General features: G+C 36.2%; 1 protein-coding gene across 1 annotated transcript in view; it reads left to right on the forward strand.

Moving 5' to 3' along the window:
* LRRC9 (leucine rich repeat containing 9) overlaps window positions 1–20,446 on the forward strand; it is a gene marked incomplete at its 5' end in the record, with an annotated part of 97,902 nt that overhangs the window by 11,731 nt on the left and 65,725 nt on the right. Inside the window, 5 exon segments of the mRNA XM_017859422.1 lie at window positions 7,299–7,429; window positions 8,981–9,089; window positions 10,092–10,231; window positions 13,665–13,801; window positions 19,086–19,303. Of these exon segments, the coding sequence (XP_017714911.1) occupies window positions 7,299–7,429; window positions 8,981–9,089; window positions 10,092–10,231; window positions 13,665–13,801; window positions 19,086–19,303 (735 nt within the window).

The raw sequence follows: 20,446 nt of genomic DNA on the forward strand, positions 1-20,446 counted from the left end.
CTTATAGAAATAAATGTAGGAAAAACATTTACCCCTAAGGAAAAGTTACGTTCTGCTCACCGACAATGAGTATATTAGTCTCAACTCATGCTACTAAAAAGACATACCCAAGACTGGGCAATGTATAAAGGAAAGAGGTTTAATGGACTTATAGTTCCACATGGCTAGGGAGGCCTCACAATCATAATGGAAGACAAAGGAAGAGCAAAGTCATAGCAACAGGCAAGAGAGCATGTGCAGGGGAACTCCCCTTTATAAAACCATCAGATCTCATAAGACTTATTCACTATCATGAGACAGCATAAGAAAAACACAACCCCATGATTCAATTACCTCCCACTGGGTCCCTCCCATGACATGTGGGAATTATTACAATTCAGGGTGAGATTTGGGTGGGGACACAGAGCCAAACCATATCATTCCACCCCCGGCCCCTCCCAAATCTCATGATCTAACATTTCAAAACCAATCATGCCTTCCCAACGGTCCCCCAACTCATTTCAGCATTAGTTCAAAATTCTACAGTCCAAAGTGTGAGCTGAGACAAGTCAAGTCCCTTCTGCCTATGAGCCTGTAAAATCAAAAGCAAGTTAGTTACTTTCTAGATACTATGTGGGTACAGGCATCGGGTAAATACACCCATTTCAAATGGGAGAAATTGGCCAAAACAAAGGGGCTACAGGCCCCATGCAAGTGCAAAATCCAGTGAGGCAGCCAAGTCTTAAAGCTCTGAAATGATCTCCTTTGACTCCATGTCTCACATCCAGGTCATGCTAATGCAAGAGGTGGGCTCCCACAGCCTTAGGCAGCTCCACTCCTGTGGCTTTGCTGGATACAGCCTCCCTCCCAGCGGCTTTCACAGGCTGGCATTGAGTGTCTGTGGCTTTTTTAGGTGCACAGTGCAAGCTGTGGGTGGATCTACCATTCTGGGGTCTGAAAGACGGTGGTCCTCTCCTCACAGCTCCAATAGGCAGTGCCCCAGTGGGGACTCTGTGTGGGGCCTCCCACCCCACATTTCTTTTTGGCACTGCACTAGCAGAGGGCAGCAGGCTTCTGCCTGGACATCTAGGCATTTCCATACACCCTCTGAAATCTAGGCAGAGGTTCCCAAACCTCAATTCTTGACTTCTGTGTACCCACAAGACCAACACCATTTCAAAGCTGCCAAGGCTTGGGGCTTGCACCCTATGAAGCCATGGCTTGAGCTATACATTTTCCCCTTTTAGCCATGGCTGGAGTGACTGGGACACAGGGTACCAAGTCCCTACGCTACATACAGTAGGGGGGCCCTGGACTGCTCCAGGAAATCATTTTTTCCCTCCTAGGCCTCCAGGCCTGTGATGGGAGTGGCTGCCATGAAGGTCTCTGACATGCCCTGGAGACATTTTCCCCATTCTCTTGGTGATTTGCATTTGGCATCTTGTTACTTATGCAAATTTGTGTAGCTAGCTTGAATTTCTCCCCAGAAAATGGGTTTTTCTTTTCTACTGCATGATCAGGGCAAATTTTTCAGACTTTTATGCTTTGCTTCCTCTTGAACACTTTGCCACTTAGAAATTTTTCACCAGATATCCTAAATCATCTCTCTCAAGTTCAAAGTTTCACAGATCTGTAGGGTGGCGGCAAAAATGTCACCAATCTTTTTGCGGAGCAAGAGTGACCTTTAATCCAGTTCCCAACAAGTTCCTTATCTCCATCTGAGACCACCTCAGCCTGGACCTTATTGTCCATATCACTATCAGCATTTTGGCCAAAGCCGTTCAACAAATCTCTAGGAAGTTACAAACTTTCCCACATTTTCCCATCTTCTTCTAAGCCCTCCAAACTGTTCCAGCCTCTGCCTGTTACCCAGTTCCAAAGTCACTTCCACATTTTTGGGTATCTTTACAGCAGCACATGACTCTACAATTTACTGCATTAGTCTGTTCTCATGCTGCCAATAAAGACATACCTGAGACTGTGTAATTTAGAAAGGAAAGAAGTTTAATGGACTCACAGTCCCACATGGCTGGGGAGGCTTCACAATCATGGCAGATGAAGGAAGAGCAAAGGCAGGTCTTACATGGTGGCAGGCAAGACAGCATGCGCAGGGTAACTCCCCTTTATAAAACCATCAGATTTCATGAGATTTATTCACTATCATGAGAACAGCACAGGAAAAACCCACCCCCATGATTCACTTAGCTCCCACTGGGTCCCTCCCACAACAGGAGGGGATTATTACAATTCAAGATGAGATTTTGGTGGGAACACAGAGCCAATCCATGTCAATGAGTATTATTTAATTATATTCCTTTTCACTTTACCTAAAAGCTCAGGACCAAATTTATGATTCAATAATATAAATCCTATAGGATCTTATAGTCTTTTTGTCACTAATCCTAGTGAGCTTGATTTTCATTATGTTTGATTTGCATTTTGCTATTTGATTATAAGTGTTTCCTGTAAGCTGCCACAATTTGTGGAATGAGGCAGAATATAAATGTATGAATTAATAATTGGACATCTTGAAGACTAGACTGAAGAATTTAGATTTTAAATGCAAGGTAATGGGAATGCATTGTATTTGAAGGCCAAGGGAAAGGAAGACTGAAAGATGTCTACAAGGTTTGAGTCTATGCCAATAAAAGACACCATAACAGAATATGAATATAGGAAGAAAAGCAATTTGGGGGTGTAAGATGATTAGTATTGGACTTTAGTTTTATATGGAGATCATCTGACTGGAGATGTCAAGCAGGCAGTTGAAATCACAGGATTAAATTTGCATATGAAAATTTACTTTACATATGTTTGGACTTGAATGTAATTTGAAGAGAGTTAACAGTTAAGACCAAAAGCATATGCAATATCATCTAATGAACTACAGTAGAGAAAGTAAAGAAATCTAAGCGAGGCTCTAATACTTGCATTTATTAAACATATGTAGAAAAAGAAGTCATGAAAAGTGGGTGCAGAGGTAGGTAATACAGTAATATATAATGCTAGAGTGTCTGAGATATAAATAGACTTTGGAAATGGCATAGTCGAAATCCTTTATTTTATGTATGAACACAAGCAACTCTAGAGAAGTTACATGACTTCTTCCAAGTTATATGACTGTTTAATGGTAAATCATGGGCACATGAGCCTCATTCTCTGTCCAACACTCTCTAGACATATAATTACATTGTCTTCTTTGAAGTGGGAGTAGAAACCAAGGGCGGGCATAGACTAGGAGGAACCAAAGAACGATTTGGGTAGTTGTGTTTTCATTTTACCTTTTGTTCCCACATACTTTTATTTTTAAAAGATTATTTTTTGCATTAAGGATACATATTCTCAATTTAGATATGAAGTTTTAACAGAGTAGAAAAAAAGAAGGGAGTTTGAGTAAAAGTAGATCAAATGACTTACCAGTTTTATTTAGATCAAGTTCAAACCATTTGTCTAAATAGATTGTCAACAATAGCCCTTGGGCCAAATGTGACCTGCCACTTATTTTTGTAAATAAAATTTTATTGGAACACATACATGCCTGTTTGTTTATATATAGTCTATGACTGCTTTCACACTGCAGTGGCAAAATTAAATAGTAACAGAGAAGCTAGTGTTCCCAAAGGCTAAAATATTGATTGACTCTTTACAGGAAAACTGTAGAAAACATTTACCAACCCCTGATTTAGGAGGACACTAATCATATGTTGCTTGTATAATTATGAAAAACACAAAAGCAATGTTATTTCTAAGGCTGAATTAATGTTTTTAAAACTTATTTTGAGATTTTATTATTGAGGATTCAACAAGAGAAGCAGAACTAGTAAGACAGATATACATATAGAGATATCTATGTCTATATATAGATATCTAGATATCAAGGAATATTTAATAATTGAGGGGACTGCCTAAACAAGCCTGAAATCCATAGGACAGGCCATCAGGAAGCAAAGATTATGGGTAGGCTGGGGCTCACAGGCATAGATGAAAGCTGCTGTCCATCAGTGGATTTTCTTCAGGAAAATTCTTTCTTTCAGGAACCTCACCTCTGCTTTTAAAGCCTTGCAATTGTTTGAATCAGGCCCATCCAGATTGTTCAAGATGATCTCCTTATTGAAAGTCAACTTGCTAGGAGCTTTAATTATGTCTACAAAATTCCTTCACAGCAATACCTACATCATTGGCTAAAATAATTGGGGACTCTAGCTTCAAATATTTTGCAGCTCTGTTGTTGGTACATACACATTTAAGACTGTTATGTCTTCTTGGTGGACTGACCCTTTTATCGGTAGGTAATGTCCCCTCTGACTCTGGGAATTTCCTTTGCTTCAAAGTTTACTTTATCTGAGGTTAATGAAGCCACTCCTGCTTTCTCTTGATTAATGTATAGGATATCTTTTTCTGTTCTTTTACTTTCAACCTGCATATATTATATTTGAAGTGAGCTTCTTGTTGACAACACACAGTTGGATCATGTTATCTATTAGCTAATTTTTATATTTTAATTGATGAACAAAGGCCATTTATATTTAATATAGTTAACTGACCTGTTAGGGCTTAAGTCTGCCACTTTGTTTTCTTGTTTTATATTTGTTTCCTTTGTTCATCTTTCTTCTGTTTTCTTTTTTTGTGCCTTCCCGTGAGCTTCTTGAACACATTTTGAAATTCTATTTTTATTTATCCATAGTGTTTTTTGGTGTATCTCGCCATATAGTTTTTTTTTTTAGTGGTTGTTCTAAGTATTACAATGCATATACATACTTTATTATAGTCTGTTAGGATTGACATTTTACCAGTTTGAGTAAAGTGTAGAAATGTTACTTTCCTTTCAATCTATTTCTTCTCCCCTGTTTATATTTTCACTATATACATTGAGAACAAATGAGACAATATTATAGTTTTTTTACATCAGCTAATCAAAGATAATTTAGAAAGATCAAGAAAAGAAGGGAAGTTTATTAATACTCTTAATAATTAATTATTTAATTAATTAATAAATAATTAATAAGCACAATGGAAGTTTCCATTGTGCTTTCCTCTTTCCTGGCATTCCAAGATTCCTTTTTTTTTTCTTTCCATTTCAAGAACTTTCTTTAGTCATTTCTTAGGGTAGGTCTGCTGGTAACAGTTTGCTTAGTTTTCCTTCCTTTGAGAATGTCTTGCTTTCTCTTTTTATTTCCAAATGATATTTTCCCTGGATATAGAATTCTGGGTTGATGTTTCTCTTTCACCACTTGAAAATGTTGTGCCACATCTTCTGGTTTCCATGCTTTCTGATTAATGTCACTCACATTGTTTTACCCTCACAGGTAAGATTTAATTCCTCTGTCACTGTTTTCATGCCTTTTTTCTCTGTCATTAGTTTTTAGAAATTTGATTCTGATTATTATTATGTGTCCTTGCATGGATTTGGGTTTTTTTCCCATCTGGGGTTTGCTTAGATTCTTAGCTTCTTGGTTTATGTCTTTTGCCAAATTTGGAAGATTTTTGGTTATAATTTCTTCAAATACTTTTTCAGCCCCACATTATTTCTCTTCTTTTTCTATGAATCTAGTGATACTAATATTAAATCTTTTGTATGGTTCCGCAAGTACAGGATATGTTCGTCTTGGTAAAGTGAGGCTCATTTATTTATGGGTCTATTTTCTCTCTTTTGTTCATACTGGGTAATTTCTATTGTTCTGTCTTCAAGTTATTTTTTTCTCTTTTCTCTCCATTCTGCTATTGAGTCCCTATCCATTGCATTTATTTGTTTATAGTATTTTTCAATTCTAAAACTTTCATTTCATTCTTCATGTCTTCTATTGCTTTGCTATCACTTATCTCTTTGCTAAAGGTTTCTGTTTTGTTTTTTCATTTGTTTCAAGTATGTTCATAATCGCTTGTTGAGCATTTTTCCTTTGACTGCTTTGAAATGCCTGTCAATTAAAAATATTTGTATCATTTCAAAGTTGGCATCTGTCGATTGTCTTTTCACATTCAAGTTGAGATGTTATTGGTTCTTAGCATGACATATTTTTTATTTTATTCTGAACATTTGGGGTATTATGTGGGTCTTATTTAAATCTATTTTAGCAAGCCTCCCTTGACACTATACCAGTGAGAAGATGGGGAACCACTTCGTTGCTGTCAGGTGGGAGATAGAAGTCCAAGTTCCTCCATGTGGCCTCTGTTGACAACCTGGAGGTGTGTTCTTCATTAACTGCTAGGCTAGAGTAGGAGTTCATGCTCCCCACCAGACTTCCATTGATTTACTCGGGCTAGGAAGGAAGGAACTTCTTGTTACTATCTCCCAGAAGCCTCCACTGATTCATCCTGGCTGGGAGAGACGGGAACACCTAATTGATGCTCCACAGATAACTCATTATGAATGGGTGGAAGTGGGAATCCAGACTCCCCATGTTATCTACAATAACACTTGCAGGTAGGGAGTGGAGACATGTGTTACTGCTGATGGGGGATGAAAGTCCAGGTTCCCACTCAGCAGGTGGATAATGGAGAAGTGCCTTGTTACAAATGAGCACAGGTTAAAGTCTAAGCAGCCCATTCTGCTTTTACTTGTGGGCATGAAGTTGGGGCCACAGTTTATTCTGTAGGGTTTAGCAGGAGTAGGCTTGTTATTGTCTAAAGTTTTCTGCTGTGCTAGGCTTCCCCTTTCCTGATCCTTTGACTAGAAAGAGTAGGCTTTTTGTTTACTTTGTCCTGTTTTTTTCTTATTGTCATTTCTGGGTTTCTAGCTTCTCTAGCACCCAGTAGAGAAGGTGAGGCAAAAAGAAAATCCAGGGTGTCATTCCTCAGGTCCTGAGGTACCTACCTGGTCTGCCTTCTTCTCCACATCTTTCAGTATTCATATGTTTGGTTTTAATTTTTTTAATTAAAAAAATTTTTTAGAGACAGAGTCTCACTCTGTCACCCAGACTGGAATCCAGTGGCATGATCATAGCTCACTGCAGCCTCTGAACTCCTGTGCTCAAGACATTCTCTGGCCTCAGCCTCCCACATAGCTACAACTACAAGCATGTGCCACTGTGCTTGACTAATTCTTTTTTGTTTTTTGTAGAGACAAGGTCTCACTTTGTTGCCCAGCCTCATCTCGAACTCCTGGCAATCCTCCCACCTTGGCCTCCCAATGTGCTGGGATTATAGGTATTAGCCACCTTGCCCTGCATATGTTTGTTTTATATATAATGCACAGGATTTAGCTCTACTTAGTAGGAGGAATCTGGAAAAATGAGTCCACTGAATTTTTACCTGAAATCAGAGAACTACATAATTTAGTCATCTGTAAGACAGGACATCATTTTCTAAATGCCTTCATATAGGAACCACCAGAGACTGAGAATGCAAAAGATTTGTTTGGTGGTAGACTTACTTCTGACATGATTGCAGAACGACAAGGACATTCCAACTTCATGCAAATGCAAGAACTAAATTGGACTTCATCATCCATTAGGTACAATCATTTTATTATATGCCTTTTTACACTATAATTACATTATGCAATTATTGTTATCATTTTTCTGAAGCTTATAAATTTATACATCTTATATAAATATAATCAGTGATTCATAAAATATCTACTCTACTGCAAAGGTTCATGCTAAGTAATGCATGTTTTTTGAGATGGGGTCTCAAAAAATGGCTCACTGCAGCTTCAACCTTGCAGGCACAATCGATCCTCCTACTATAGGCACGTGCCACCAAGCATGGCAAATTTTCTTTGTATTTTTTGTGGAGACAGTATTTATGCCATCTTGCCAGGCTGGTCTCTGATCATGGGCTCAAGTGGTTCACCTGCCTCAGTCTCCCAAAGTGCTGGGATTTCAGGTGTGAGCCACTGTGCCCAACCTAAAATTAAAAATTCCTTTGTATCGCATAAAAGACCCTTCATTATCTGTCCATTATTATCTATTGTAGTCCTTTTCTTCACTGCCCATGACACTTCATATTTCAGGAATTCTGAAATATTCTAGTTACTGAATCTCAATCATAAGATTTTTTTTCATATTTGTTTCTGCCTTTGTTTGTACCTGTTGCACTGCCTAGAACTCTTTTCTGCTAATTTGCTCGATAAATACCTACAAATGCTCCAAATATCATCTCAAGATCTTTCTCCTCCATGCTACAGATTTTATTTCCCCGAAATGCCATTGCATTGGTATGATAGAGATGCTAACTCTATCACAGCAATTCTCCTCTTTATTTTCATTTTTCTGGCTCCCTCTTCTTGGGGGCTGAAACGTTTCTTTCATCTTTCTTGTAGCCTTTCCAAACACATTCGCTGTACTTAGGAAATACTAATGAAAATGAATGAATGAATAACTTATTAATGGGTAAAAGTACGTCATAATTCTAACTTCAAGTTTAGGATTTGTTTAGAGAACTGGTTAGGGAAAGGGATGTAGTTTTATGCTCTTCTCTGTCATGGCTCAAATGAAGATATAGCTATGGACTGCGAATCAAGCATTCTGTTTAATTACCAAAATGTTCACACAGGGTGGAATGCAATAAAGGTTTCCAGAAGATCTCACAGAAACTCTTATTTTCAAAGCCCTTACCTGCTTTTCCTTTCCTTTCCCATCCCTAACCACTTCCTGGTATTTCGGAAATGACCTACTTCATATATATCATCTGAAGTTCGTAACCTGAAAATCTTATGATTTACTATATCAACTTCACTATGATTTCATGAACATATATGTGAATTTATAAAGAAAGTGGAATGTCTCTTTTACAAGTTTCTTCTATAATAGTGCTATGTTTATATGGTAATAGATGTTTTTTTGAAAGCAACCAAATTCTATGTCACTTTCTTGCATATGTACCCAACCAAAATGTATATTCAGCTAATCATTTAACCAATTCATTTTACATTAAAGTAATTATTTTTATATTTATCAGGTGAGACTTTTTTAATGTCTTTGGTGGCTATATGTGAAGGAACTCACCTTTTCCTATATTTTCCTGTCCTATTAAAATAGTAACTGTATTTGTCTAAATTCAGAACAGTGGATTTGATTCCAGTCGACCAATTTAGAAATGTATGTAATGTGAATCTACAGAACAATAATCTCACTTCATTCAGTGGATTAATCTATCTACCTAATGTGAAGGTGAGTCATTCACAAATTTTTCTTTCTTTCAAGGTTTCCAATGCAAGTTTGTATCTTCTTTACTTTGGATTAAATGGTATTTCCACATTATTAAAGTAGATAAATTATTCCTAAATTTTCTTTGGGTTTTTTTTTTTGTTTTTTTACTAAGCAAGAAAAAAACTATTACCTTCCAAAGTGATTTTGCTTTGACCTCAGTTTTATGTGATTGTCACATATGTAGTAAATTTTCCTCTGTAGTCAGAGATGGGATTGAAGGCAGATATGGAAAGAAGTTTCTAGGTTCTTTAAATGGCCTTATTGCCTCCTTTATTATTTCCTTGACTCAGCCATCTTACTAAGGCCTTTTTTTTTTTTTTTTTTTTTGAGTCGGAGTCTGGCCTCTGGCCTCGCCCAGGCTGGAGTGCGGTGGCCGCGATCTCAGCTCACTTGCCGAAGCCTCCGCCTCCCGCAGGTTCACCCCCCCCTCGCCATCTCCTGCCCTCGCCCTCCCGAGTCGGCTGGCGCACTACAGGCCGCCCGGCCTCGTCGGCCCCGGCCTAGTTTTTTGTCATTCTTTAGTAGAGACGGGGTTTCACCGGTATTAGCCAGGCATGGGTCCTCGCATCTCCTGACCTTTGATCCGGGCCCTGTCTCGCGCACCTCCCAACAGTCGCTGCGGATTACAGGCTCTGAGCCAGCCGCGGCCCCGCGCCGATTTAAACATAGATAAATAGCTTTCTCTTCGACTAAAAATTATTTAATCCTTGTCAGGTTTGGAGAAATCAGGAGTACAGATTGAGAAAGTTGAGGAGCTTTCTAGAGTCTCCATGTGAAGTATTGTAATTTCCCAGAATGTCAGATTAAAAACACATTCAAAACTAAGTCTAGATTATTTAGGATATAAACATTTGTTGTTTCAGCACTAATATATTATTAAATTATGTGGTATATGCCAAGTTTTATCCACACAATTTTTAATAATTTCTAGGATTGCTGATTAATAAGATGTTCTTTCTGTAGGTCTTATGCCTCAACTATAATCATATTGAATCAATCATGCCCAGATTAAAGCCTCAGACTCACTTAACCAATAGACAACTACTGTACCAGAAAGTGCCTTCAAGTGGCTATGGACAGCAAGGAATTTCAAAAACAAACAGGTAATATTCTTTATTTTTATGACTGTAACTAATTTTGGCTGGGAATTTTAAAAGCAGTTAATCACATTAATGATAGCAGTAACACATTACAGTACATAACATTTAGCTTATTGTAATACCTATTTTATTTATAGCTACATGCCAAAATAAACTTCATAAATAAAAGGTACTCAAAATATTTCTCTCATTGTTTATTCCCTGCCTTCTCCATTTCAAACCTATATTGTGAACAAAGGGAAAAAAACAAAAACCAAACAAACAAAAGGGCTTGTACTGCATGTTTGATGACCTTGGGTTTCTTTTTTAAAAATTGAGGTACAATTCACATACCATAAAACTCACCCTGTGTGTACAATTTAGCAATTTTTAGTTTATTCATCATAAACATTTTATCAACCCACAAAGGAACCCTATACACAGTAGCCTGGAAATGGTTTTTTTTTTTTTTAACATTTGTTTTGCTTTTATTTCTAAATTATTTATCTGGTCACTTAATGACTCAGCACCAATGGAATATATACTTTATGCAAAAAATGAGGACAAACCTTCCACCTCCTTACATATTTTGATAGAACATATATATATCATATCATATATCATATAATACATATCATATATATGATATATATATTTATAATGTATATCTCCAAATCAGAATACTTTCATTCCAGTTTTCCCAATAAAGAACATTACTTGTGCTTTTTATTACCTCTATTGAAGTATAATTTCCATGCAACAAAATTGACCAATTTAAATGTAAAGTTTAATGAATTTTGACAAATGTATTCAATCATAAAACCTCTACCACAATCAAAATACAAAGTATTCCCATTCCAAAAAGTTCATTTGTAATCCCTCCCCTGGCACCTGGCAACAACCACTAATCTGCTCTCTTGCTGTAATTTCGCCTTTTTCTAGAATTTCATATAATTGGAATTATGTAGTAAGTAGTTTTTGTGTCTGGCTCCTTTTACTTAGCATAATGCTTTTGAGATTCATTCATTTTGTTGCAAGTGTCAGTAATTTATTTCATTTTATTGCCAAATAGTGTTCTATTATATGTATTATATGACAAGTTATTTATGCTTTTATTATTGATGAACATTTTGGTTGTTCCTAATTTTAGGCTATTATGATTAAAGCTACTATGAACATTTCATTTATATACATACTTTTCTGGATCCTATTCATATTTGATTTTTCTAATAGTTTTATTGAAGTGGCAGTTTATGTATCATGTTTACTCATATAAGTGTATAATTCAATAATTTTACTAAATTTATAGTTGTATAATCATAACTGCAATATAATTTCATAACATTTTCCATCTCACCAAAAAGATCCTTCATGTCCATTTACAGTCAATTTCCTTTCCCACCTCTAGTCCCAAACAACCTCTAATCTGTTTTCTAGAATTGTATTTTTCTAGACATTGCATATAAATGGAACTATAAAATCAGTGGTCTTTTGCCTCTGGCTTCTTACACTCAGCATGTTTTCAAGGTTCATTCACATTATGGGATGTGTTAGTAGTTCACTCCTTTTTATTGCTGAATATATTGGCTATTTCACTATGGATATGACTGTATGGATATGTTACATAATGTTTATTCATCAGTTGATGGAAATTTGGATTGTTTCTACTTTTTGACTGGTTTGAATAACACTGCTTTAAACACTTGTGTACAAGTATTTGTGTGCACTCATATTTTCATTGTGTTTATTTTGGGTAGATATATATGCATGGAATGGTTGGGTCATATGGTAACTTAACACTTAGCTATTTAAGAAACTGCTAAACTGTTTTCCCAAATGGTTGCACCATTTTTCATTATCACCAGCAGCATATGAAGATTCTAATTCCTGCACATCTTTGCCAGTGCTTGCCTGTCTTTTATAGTATAGCCATTCTAATACATTCGAAATGGTATCTCATTGTGGTTTTAATTTGTATTTTCCTAATGACAAATAGTGTTGAGCAGTTTTTCATATGCTTATTAATCATATATCTTCTTTGGTAAAATCTCTATTCAAATCTAAAACCTAAAAAATCTAATTGTTTAATTAGGTTGCTTGGCTTTTCATTATTAAGTGTCTTTATACTGGGTGTAAGCCCTTTATTAAATAAATGATTTACAGACATTGTCTCTCAATCTGTGGCTTCTCTTTTCATTTTCTTAAATGATGTCTTTGAAGGAATTTTAATTTTGATAAAGTCTAATTTATCAACTTTTCTCTTACAGATTGCAATTTAGGTGTTATACGTAGTAATCTTTGCCTAACCTAAGGTCACAAAGATATTCTCTTGTTTTCTTTAAAAAGTTTTATGTTTTCACTCTTACATCTAGTCCTATGATCTGTTTTGAGTTAAATGTTTGTGTATGTTTTGAGGTAGGAGTGAGGTCTAAACCTATTTTTGTATGTGGATATTCAGTTGTCTGAGCACCATTTTATTAGAACACTCTCGTTTCCTCTATTTAATTGTTTTGGCACCTTTGCTAAAAATCAGTTGAGCATAAATGTAAGGGTTTATTTCTGTACTCAGTTCTGTTCCACTGATCTGTATGTCTGTCCTTTTGTGCCAGTACTAGACTGGTTTGGCTACTGTGGTTTTATAAAAAATTTTAAAATCAGTGATTTAAGCTCTCCAACTTTGTTCTTTTAAAAGATTGTTTTGAATATTCTAGATTATTTGCATTTCTTTACAAATTTTAGGACAAGATGGGGGGGATGTCTTCTGGGCTTTTGATAGAGATTGTATTAAATGAATCTGTTGATCAATTTGGGGAGAATTGCCATTTTAGTAATATGGAATCTTCTAATCCATACACATGGAATATTTCTCTATTTATTTGGATCTTTGTTAATTTCTCTCAGTAATGTTTTGTAGTTTTCTGTGTACAGATTTTCCACTTTTATTAAATTTATGCTGAAGTATTTTATTCTTTTTTATACTTTGTGAAAAGAGTTTTGCTTAATTTCATTTTCAGATATTTTATTGCTAGTAGGTAGAAAATTCAATTGATTTTTGTATATTAATCTTTTATCCTGTGACCTTGCTAAACTCCTTTATTGCTTCAAGTAGTTTTTTGGTGGATCTTTTAGGATTTTCTAAATACAGGATCATGTCATCTGAAAATAAAGACAGTTTTATTTATTCCTTTCCAATCTGGATGCATTTTTTTCTTGCCTGATTGCATTTTCTATTGATTTCATTGTAACACCTTATGTACTTCTTTATTCTAGACCATTCTTTTTTAAAGAATATTATATAAAATATAAACAGACTATGTATTATAGCTTAATTCTGATATATTAATAAATTTATATTTTCTTAACTTCAGTTTATAGTAAACACATACCGAACTGTCTTTTTATAATATACATGGTTTGAAGTTAAGTTTATGGCCTCAAACTTACCTATGTGTTTCAGAGACATAAGGAGCAGTGAAAATTTGCCTCCAATAATGCACAGTTTAGAAGTTCTTCATTTGGGCTACAATGGAATTTGTAATTTGATCCAGCTACAACTTAACAGACTAAGAAATTTAAAATTCCTCTTTCTACAGGGTGAGTAGAAATACTGTTATTGTATAAGCCTTTATTTTTAAAAACTGATTTTATCATCATTCTGTTTTGATAAGCAAATATAAGCATCAGTATTTACTAAAACAGATTCACAGACAAATATATTTTAGTAATCACAAATGAATTTTCCCTGGTTACTTACATATTTTTAGAAACCATTTTCAAAGGTCAATGCAGTATTCTGAGAATATAGACAGTATTACATCATAATTTACTTATATATAGTATTCAACTTAAAAAAACAAAAAAACTAGTGGGTAATTCACAAGTATTTATTAAACTCAGAATTGTCATAAGTACTATGAAAGATATGGAGGTACTATGTTACTATAATTATGTATCATTGAAATCCTTGATCTAGGTAGTTTAAGATCTATCTGTGGAGATGTACTGAGACAAAGATGAATTAAGTTCAGACTATGTATTACTAACAAGTGCAACAGAAGTTCAGAGAAAAGAGAAATTAAAAGATTAGCTCGTCGACATGTATAGAGCTCTTTAAAGGAGTAATAGAATCTAGATTGAAGGTGAGCATTACTGAGTGCTTTGCAAGCAGGGGAGGAGGAAAAGAGTCACAGGACATGACTGTGGTGTCTGTGGGCCAACACTTGAAAAGGGAACAACCTGATAAGAACAAAGAATATGCACTTTTCTAAGAGAGTTATAAATCCTCTAAACATGATCAATTTGATAAATAATCCTCATTTCAATATATGAGATCATGTTATTTAGTTTTTATTTAAATAAGCCTCATTACAGTAATTTTTAAATTATACTTCAACTTCTGTGATACATGTGCAGAATGTGCAGGTTTGTTACATAGGTATACACGTGCCATGGTGGTTTGCTGGACCCATCAACCTGTCATCTACATTAGGTATTTCTCCTAATGCTTTCCCTTCCCTTGCCCTCCGACTCCCTGACAGGCTCCAGTGTGTGATGTTCCTCTCCCTGTGTCCTTGTGTTCCCACTGTTCTCTCCCACCTATGAGTTAGAACATGCAGTGTTTGGTTTTCTGTTCCTGTGCTAGTTTGCTGAGAATGATGGTTTCCAGCTTCATCCATGTCCCTGCAAAGGACATGAACTCATTCCTTTTTATGGCTGCATAGTATTCCATGGTGTCTATGTGCCACATTTTCTTTATCCAGTCTAACATGGATGGGCATTTGGGTTAGTTTCAAGTCTTTGCTATTGTGAATAGTGCTGCAATAAACGTGTATGTGTGCATATGTCTTTATATTAGAATGGTTTATAATTGTTTGGGAATATACCCAGTAATGGAGTTGCTGGGTCAAACGCTATTTCTGGTTCTAGATCCTTGAGGAACTGTGACACTGTCTTCCACAATGGTTGAACTAATTTACATTCCCACCAACAATTAGTAATTTTTTAATTTTGTATAATAGTGAAAAATTGAGGTTGAAAATATAGAGCAGGACCAAAGTAGGGAAAGTCAAGCAGAGAAATTTGTACAGGATGTAGTCAATAATAGGTAGGAGCTTGAAACTTTAAGAAAATAGCATGAGAAAACACAGGGTTTGGGGCATTAGTCTAACAATAATTTTTAATGGCATAGGAGAAAGGCAGGCATATCCATCAGTGGGACATGTGGGCAGATACTGAGGTAGTTGATCTGAGTACAGTAACTTCTCAAAGACAGGATTTTCTAGACCATATTTTTAAAAATTTGAATGCATCTATCAAAAGCACTTGTGATTTGGATCAAGAACCAGAAGACTTAGCCTTAAAACCAAGAAATTAAGCACAATGACAGATCTTTTTAAAAAAAAAAATTATTTTAGATTCAAGGGGTACATGTGTATTTTTGTTAACATGGTATTATGTTCTGGTGGGAATTGGGCTGCTAGTGTACCTATTGCCCGAATAGTGAATATAGTATCCAATAGCTAATTTTTCAACCCTCACCCCCACTCCCATTCTCCCCCTTTTTGCAGTGTACATATTGTTGGAGTGTACTTACTGTGAACTTACTGCTTAGCTCCCACATGTAGATAAGAACATGCAGTATTTGATTTTCTGTTTCTGAGTTAGTTCACTGAGGATAATGGCCTCCAGCTCTATCCAGGCTGCTGTAGAGGGCATGATTTCATTCTTTTTTATGGCTATGACAGATTGGTATTTGTTTTCGTGTGTTTTTCCAGTTTGTTTTTTGTTTTTATTTTTTATTTTATTATTTATTATTTATTATTTTTTGAGAACAGGTTTCTCTCTATCACCCAGGCTGGAGTGCACTGGCACGATCATAGCTCACTGCAGCTTCAACCTCCGGAGCCCAAGTGATCCTCCCACCTCAGCCTCCTGTGTAGCTGGGACTATAGGCTTGTGCCACCATGCCTGGCTAATTTTTTTATTTTTCTCTCTTTTTTTGTAGATATGGGGTCTCAATTTGTTTCTCAGGCTGGTCTCAAACTCCTGGACTTAAGAGATCCTTTCACCTCAGCCTCCCAAAATGGTGGAATTACAGGCATGAGCCATCACTCCCTGCCCAGATCTTTTAAAAGATACATTGACATACAAAAAAACAGACAACCTAACCCTGGAAGGTCTATTTCAATAGAATAATGTAAGGGAGAAGTGTGTTCTGATGCCATGGCTAGCATGGCAAATTAGAGTAGGGCAGCCTTATGCAGGAAGTAAGGCAGTTTACTCTGACAATAACAGCTGCCATTTGTGGAGTCAATGGGTAAGGTGTTTGTCTACATACATTGTCATATTTAATCTTCACAGTAATTCTACATGGTAAAGATTGTTACATGTGTTTTACAAAAGAAAAAAGTGACATTCAGTGTGGTTTAATACTTTGCCAAGTTTGCACCATTGTGTGTTATGGTACAAAGTCAAACCTAGATCTATCTACCTCCAAAGCACATGCAGTTTCTATCCAGCTTGAATGACATAATAAGGGCATAGACTAGAGTGCTGGCAGTGGGAGTGGTAAGAGGTGAGTCCAAAAGGCAGTTTAAAAGGAAGAAATATTAAGACTTAGTGGCTAGATGTAAAATAAGGAGAAAAGCTGTCCCAGATGTTTTTATAATTTCATTGGGAGATTGGGCAAAAGGAGGTACTAAAGCTAAAGTCATTGGGAAATGTTGCTTATTTGAGAGTAGAGAAAGATCAGTTTGTGTTGTAACAATTTTGATGCATTAAAAATAGAAAGTTGGCCGGGCGCAGTGGCTCACGCCTGTAATCCCAGCACTTTGGGAGGCCGAGGCGGACGGATCACAAGGTCAGGAGATCGAGACCATCCTGGCTAACACAGTGAAACCCCGTCTCTACTACAAATACAAAAAATTAGCCGGGCGAGGTGGCGGGCGCCTGTAGTCCCAGCTACTCGGGAGGCTGAGGCAGAAGAATGGCGTGAACCCGGGAGGCGGAGCTTGCAGTGAGCCGAGATCCGGCCACTGCCCTTCCAGCCTGGGCGACAGAGCAAGACTCCCTCTCAAAAAAAAGAGAAAGTTTTTCTAGCAATAGTACTGGACCACAAGTCAGGACTAGAGATACATTATTTTAGAATGATCACAATGGAAGTGAAAGGTGAAGTCATAAATGTATGTGCTTACTTAGGAAGTAAGCACACAGAAAGATGAGTGAAAGGCTGAAAAGAGCTTTGAAGACATTCTACCCCTTTCTCTGTATCCCTGTCAGCATTTATTATTGCCTTTTTGATAAAAGCCATTTTAAATGGAGTGAGATGATATCTCATTTGTATTTCCCTTATGATTAGTAATGCTGAGCGTTTTTCCATATACCCATTGACCATTTGTATTTCTTCTTTTGAGAAATGTCTATGCAGACCTTTTTCCTGTTGAGTTGTTTGGGCTCCTTATATATTCTGGTTATTAATCCCTTGTCAGATGGGTAGTTTATAAATACTTTCTCCCATTCTGTGAGCTATCTCTTCACTTTGTTGATGGTTTCCTTTGCTGTTCAGGAGCTTTTAGCTTGATGCAGTCCCATTTGTCCATTTTTGCTTTGGCTGCCTGTGCTTTTGACGTATTACACAAGAAATCTTTGCCAAGTCCATTTTGATTTGATTTTTGTATATGATAAGAGATGGGGTGAATTTTCATTTCTTCTGCATAGGGATATCCAGTTTTCCCCACACCATTTATTGAAGAGACTGTCTTTTCCCCAATGTATATTCTTAGCACCTTTGTTAAAAAAGAGTTGACCGTAAATGTGTGGATTTATTTCTGGGTTCTCTATTCTGTTTCATTGGTCTATGTGTCTGTCTTTACGCCAGTTATTATGAGGACACTAGTCATATTAAATTAACGCTCATCCCAATGACCTCATTTTAACCTTAATTATCTTTTAAAGACCCTGTCTCCAAATACAGTCACATTTTGAGGTACTGGAGGTTAGGATTTTCACATATGAATTTCAGGGGGACACAATTCAGCACATAATAATCAAGGAGAATGAATATTGAATGAAACGTAGTATAGCATACTAGAAAGATAATTGAGCTTAAAATGTAAAAGGTCTAAGTTAGGCCTGATATTGCCATTTTTATGTCTTTGAGAAAGCCATTTAATTTCTCTGACCCTCAATTTTCTGATTAGAAAAAAGAGATAAAATATTTTCCCTGTAGTATTTTGAGACTCTGATAGAAAATACTGTACATATAAAAACATTTTGTAAAGTGAAGAGTCTTCATATAAGTTATCATTAATATTTATATAGCTACTGATAGCTACAATAGAGAGAAATCATAGGTTATAAATAAGGGTTTAGAGTTTTGAAGAATTAAATGAACTTTGATGTGTTTAATATGGTTGCAGTGCAAAAATATGAGAAAGAACAGCATAATTAATGGTGTTCTTCTAACATAATACAACAAATCAGTCTATTTTAAGAAATAATGAAATATACTATTGTAATGTCTATTAGAGTAATAATATACTCAGGAAGCATATGTTTTGCAGCACTTTTCTGTATCTACTTTTGTCAATACCAACTATTTTAACAATTACTGAACAGACATATTAGATCATTTCAGTACATTGTGTACATCACGTCTTGATCTTTCAAATTCACAAATGAGAAATTTTAGCAAATATTATTTTATAATGATGCTACCTTCCTATAAATTACATTTCAATTTCTCTTTGGAAATAAGTTTCTTGAATCCTTTACTTCTTTTGAAAAATTATCTGATTAAAATATATTTATATATAAGTAGATACCCTTTAATTCAGAAAGTTTGGGCTCACTTGATATATCATGACTTCTTTCTTTTTAGGTAATGAAATCAGCCAAGTTGAAGGGCTTGACAACTTAGCAGTCCTTCAGGAATTGGTAGTGGATCATAACCGCATCCGATCATTTAATGACAGTGCTTTTGCCAAACCAAGTTCTTTATTGGCACTTCACTTGGAGGAAAACAGACTACGAGAACTGGGCAAATTACAATCTTTGGTAAAACTAGAGAAACTCTTCCTAGGATATAATAAAATCCAGGTAACATTATTTTTTTTTATGGGATTTACAAGCTTTAGTTTCTCTGAGTTCTGAACATAAAGCTTCCAAGCATATCAATGAAAATGTTGCTAATATGTTATTTATCATTTATATACCATCTATATTTCAAGGCATAGAAATAGTTTGTGATGCAGAAATATTCACCCTACTTCTAGACTTAAGAACTGGACAAAGCCACATGCACAAGCTCATTAACAAAGGTTACTTCTACATGTTCTAAGGCTCTTCTCATCAGTCCTCTCTGAGAGTTCTCATTTGTTCCTTGACTGCTCTTGGTCCAAGTTGTTTCTGAATCTTGATTCTGGACTTCCTTTGGCCCCTTAAACTTATCATATGTACTTGTTCTACCCGGCATTCGAATCAACTCCTGATAACGGACTTTGACTCGGCTTTAATGTTGTATCTCTCCCCACTCAAGGCTTCCTTAGATAGGATCCTGGCTTAGTTTTACCTGCTGAGAATTTAACCTGTTACTTTTAGGTCACCACCCCAACTGAACCGCTCAGACTCTCTCCTGAGATAGCATACAGATAAGAGTTGAAGACATAACCTTATACAGCCCTCACATTTCTCTCAGCATTTCTGTGGTGGTCTGTTAGCTCTCCTTTTACCAGCTTTTCTACTTCTGCCAATACCTCTAAGATAGCCTCAAAGACAGACTGAACTCTGGACTACCCGCCAAGGGCAGAGAGCAAGTCTATCTCGTCCACATTTGTATCAGTAGACAGCACAGTACCCAGTACATAATAGATCCTCCATAAACGTTTGTGGCTCTACTTGATATAGAGTTCAGGAAGCCTTTTCTGGGGGTGATTTTTTAAAAGCCCTGGACAAGGTTAGAAGGAAATCATGAGCCATGCCCCTTTCTACAAAGCAATTAGGGAATGTACATACAGATAAAAATAGTATACAACTAATTTATACAGATTCAAACATTCATCTGAGAAAAGCCTGCCAAAACTGGGGATGATTCTTCCTAAGATTTATCAAGAAGAAATCTAAATTAGGAAAACTGCCCTTCTATGGAGATCTTTCCAGTGATAGCAACTGAGCTAACAAAAAAGACTGTCAAATCAGACTTAACACTCATCAGAGATCTTACCTGGTATCGAGCTTTATAAA

Source organism: Rhinopithecus bieti, unplaced genomic scaffold, assembly GCF_001698545.2.
Source record: "Rhinopithecus bieti isolate Rb0 unplaced genomic scaffold, ASM169854v2 scaffold_50364, whole genome shotgun sequence".
Lineage (NCBI taxonomy): Eukaryota > Metazoa > Chordata > Mammalia > Primates > Cercopithecidae > Rhinopithecus > Rhinopithecus bieti.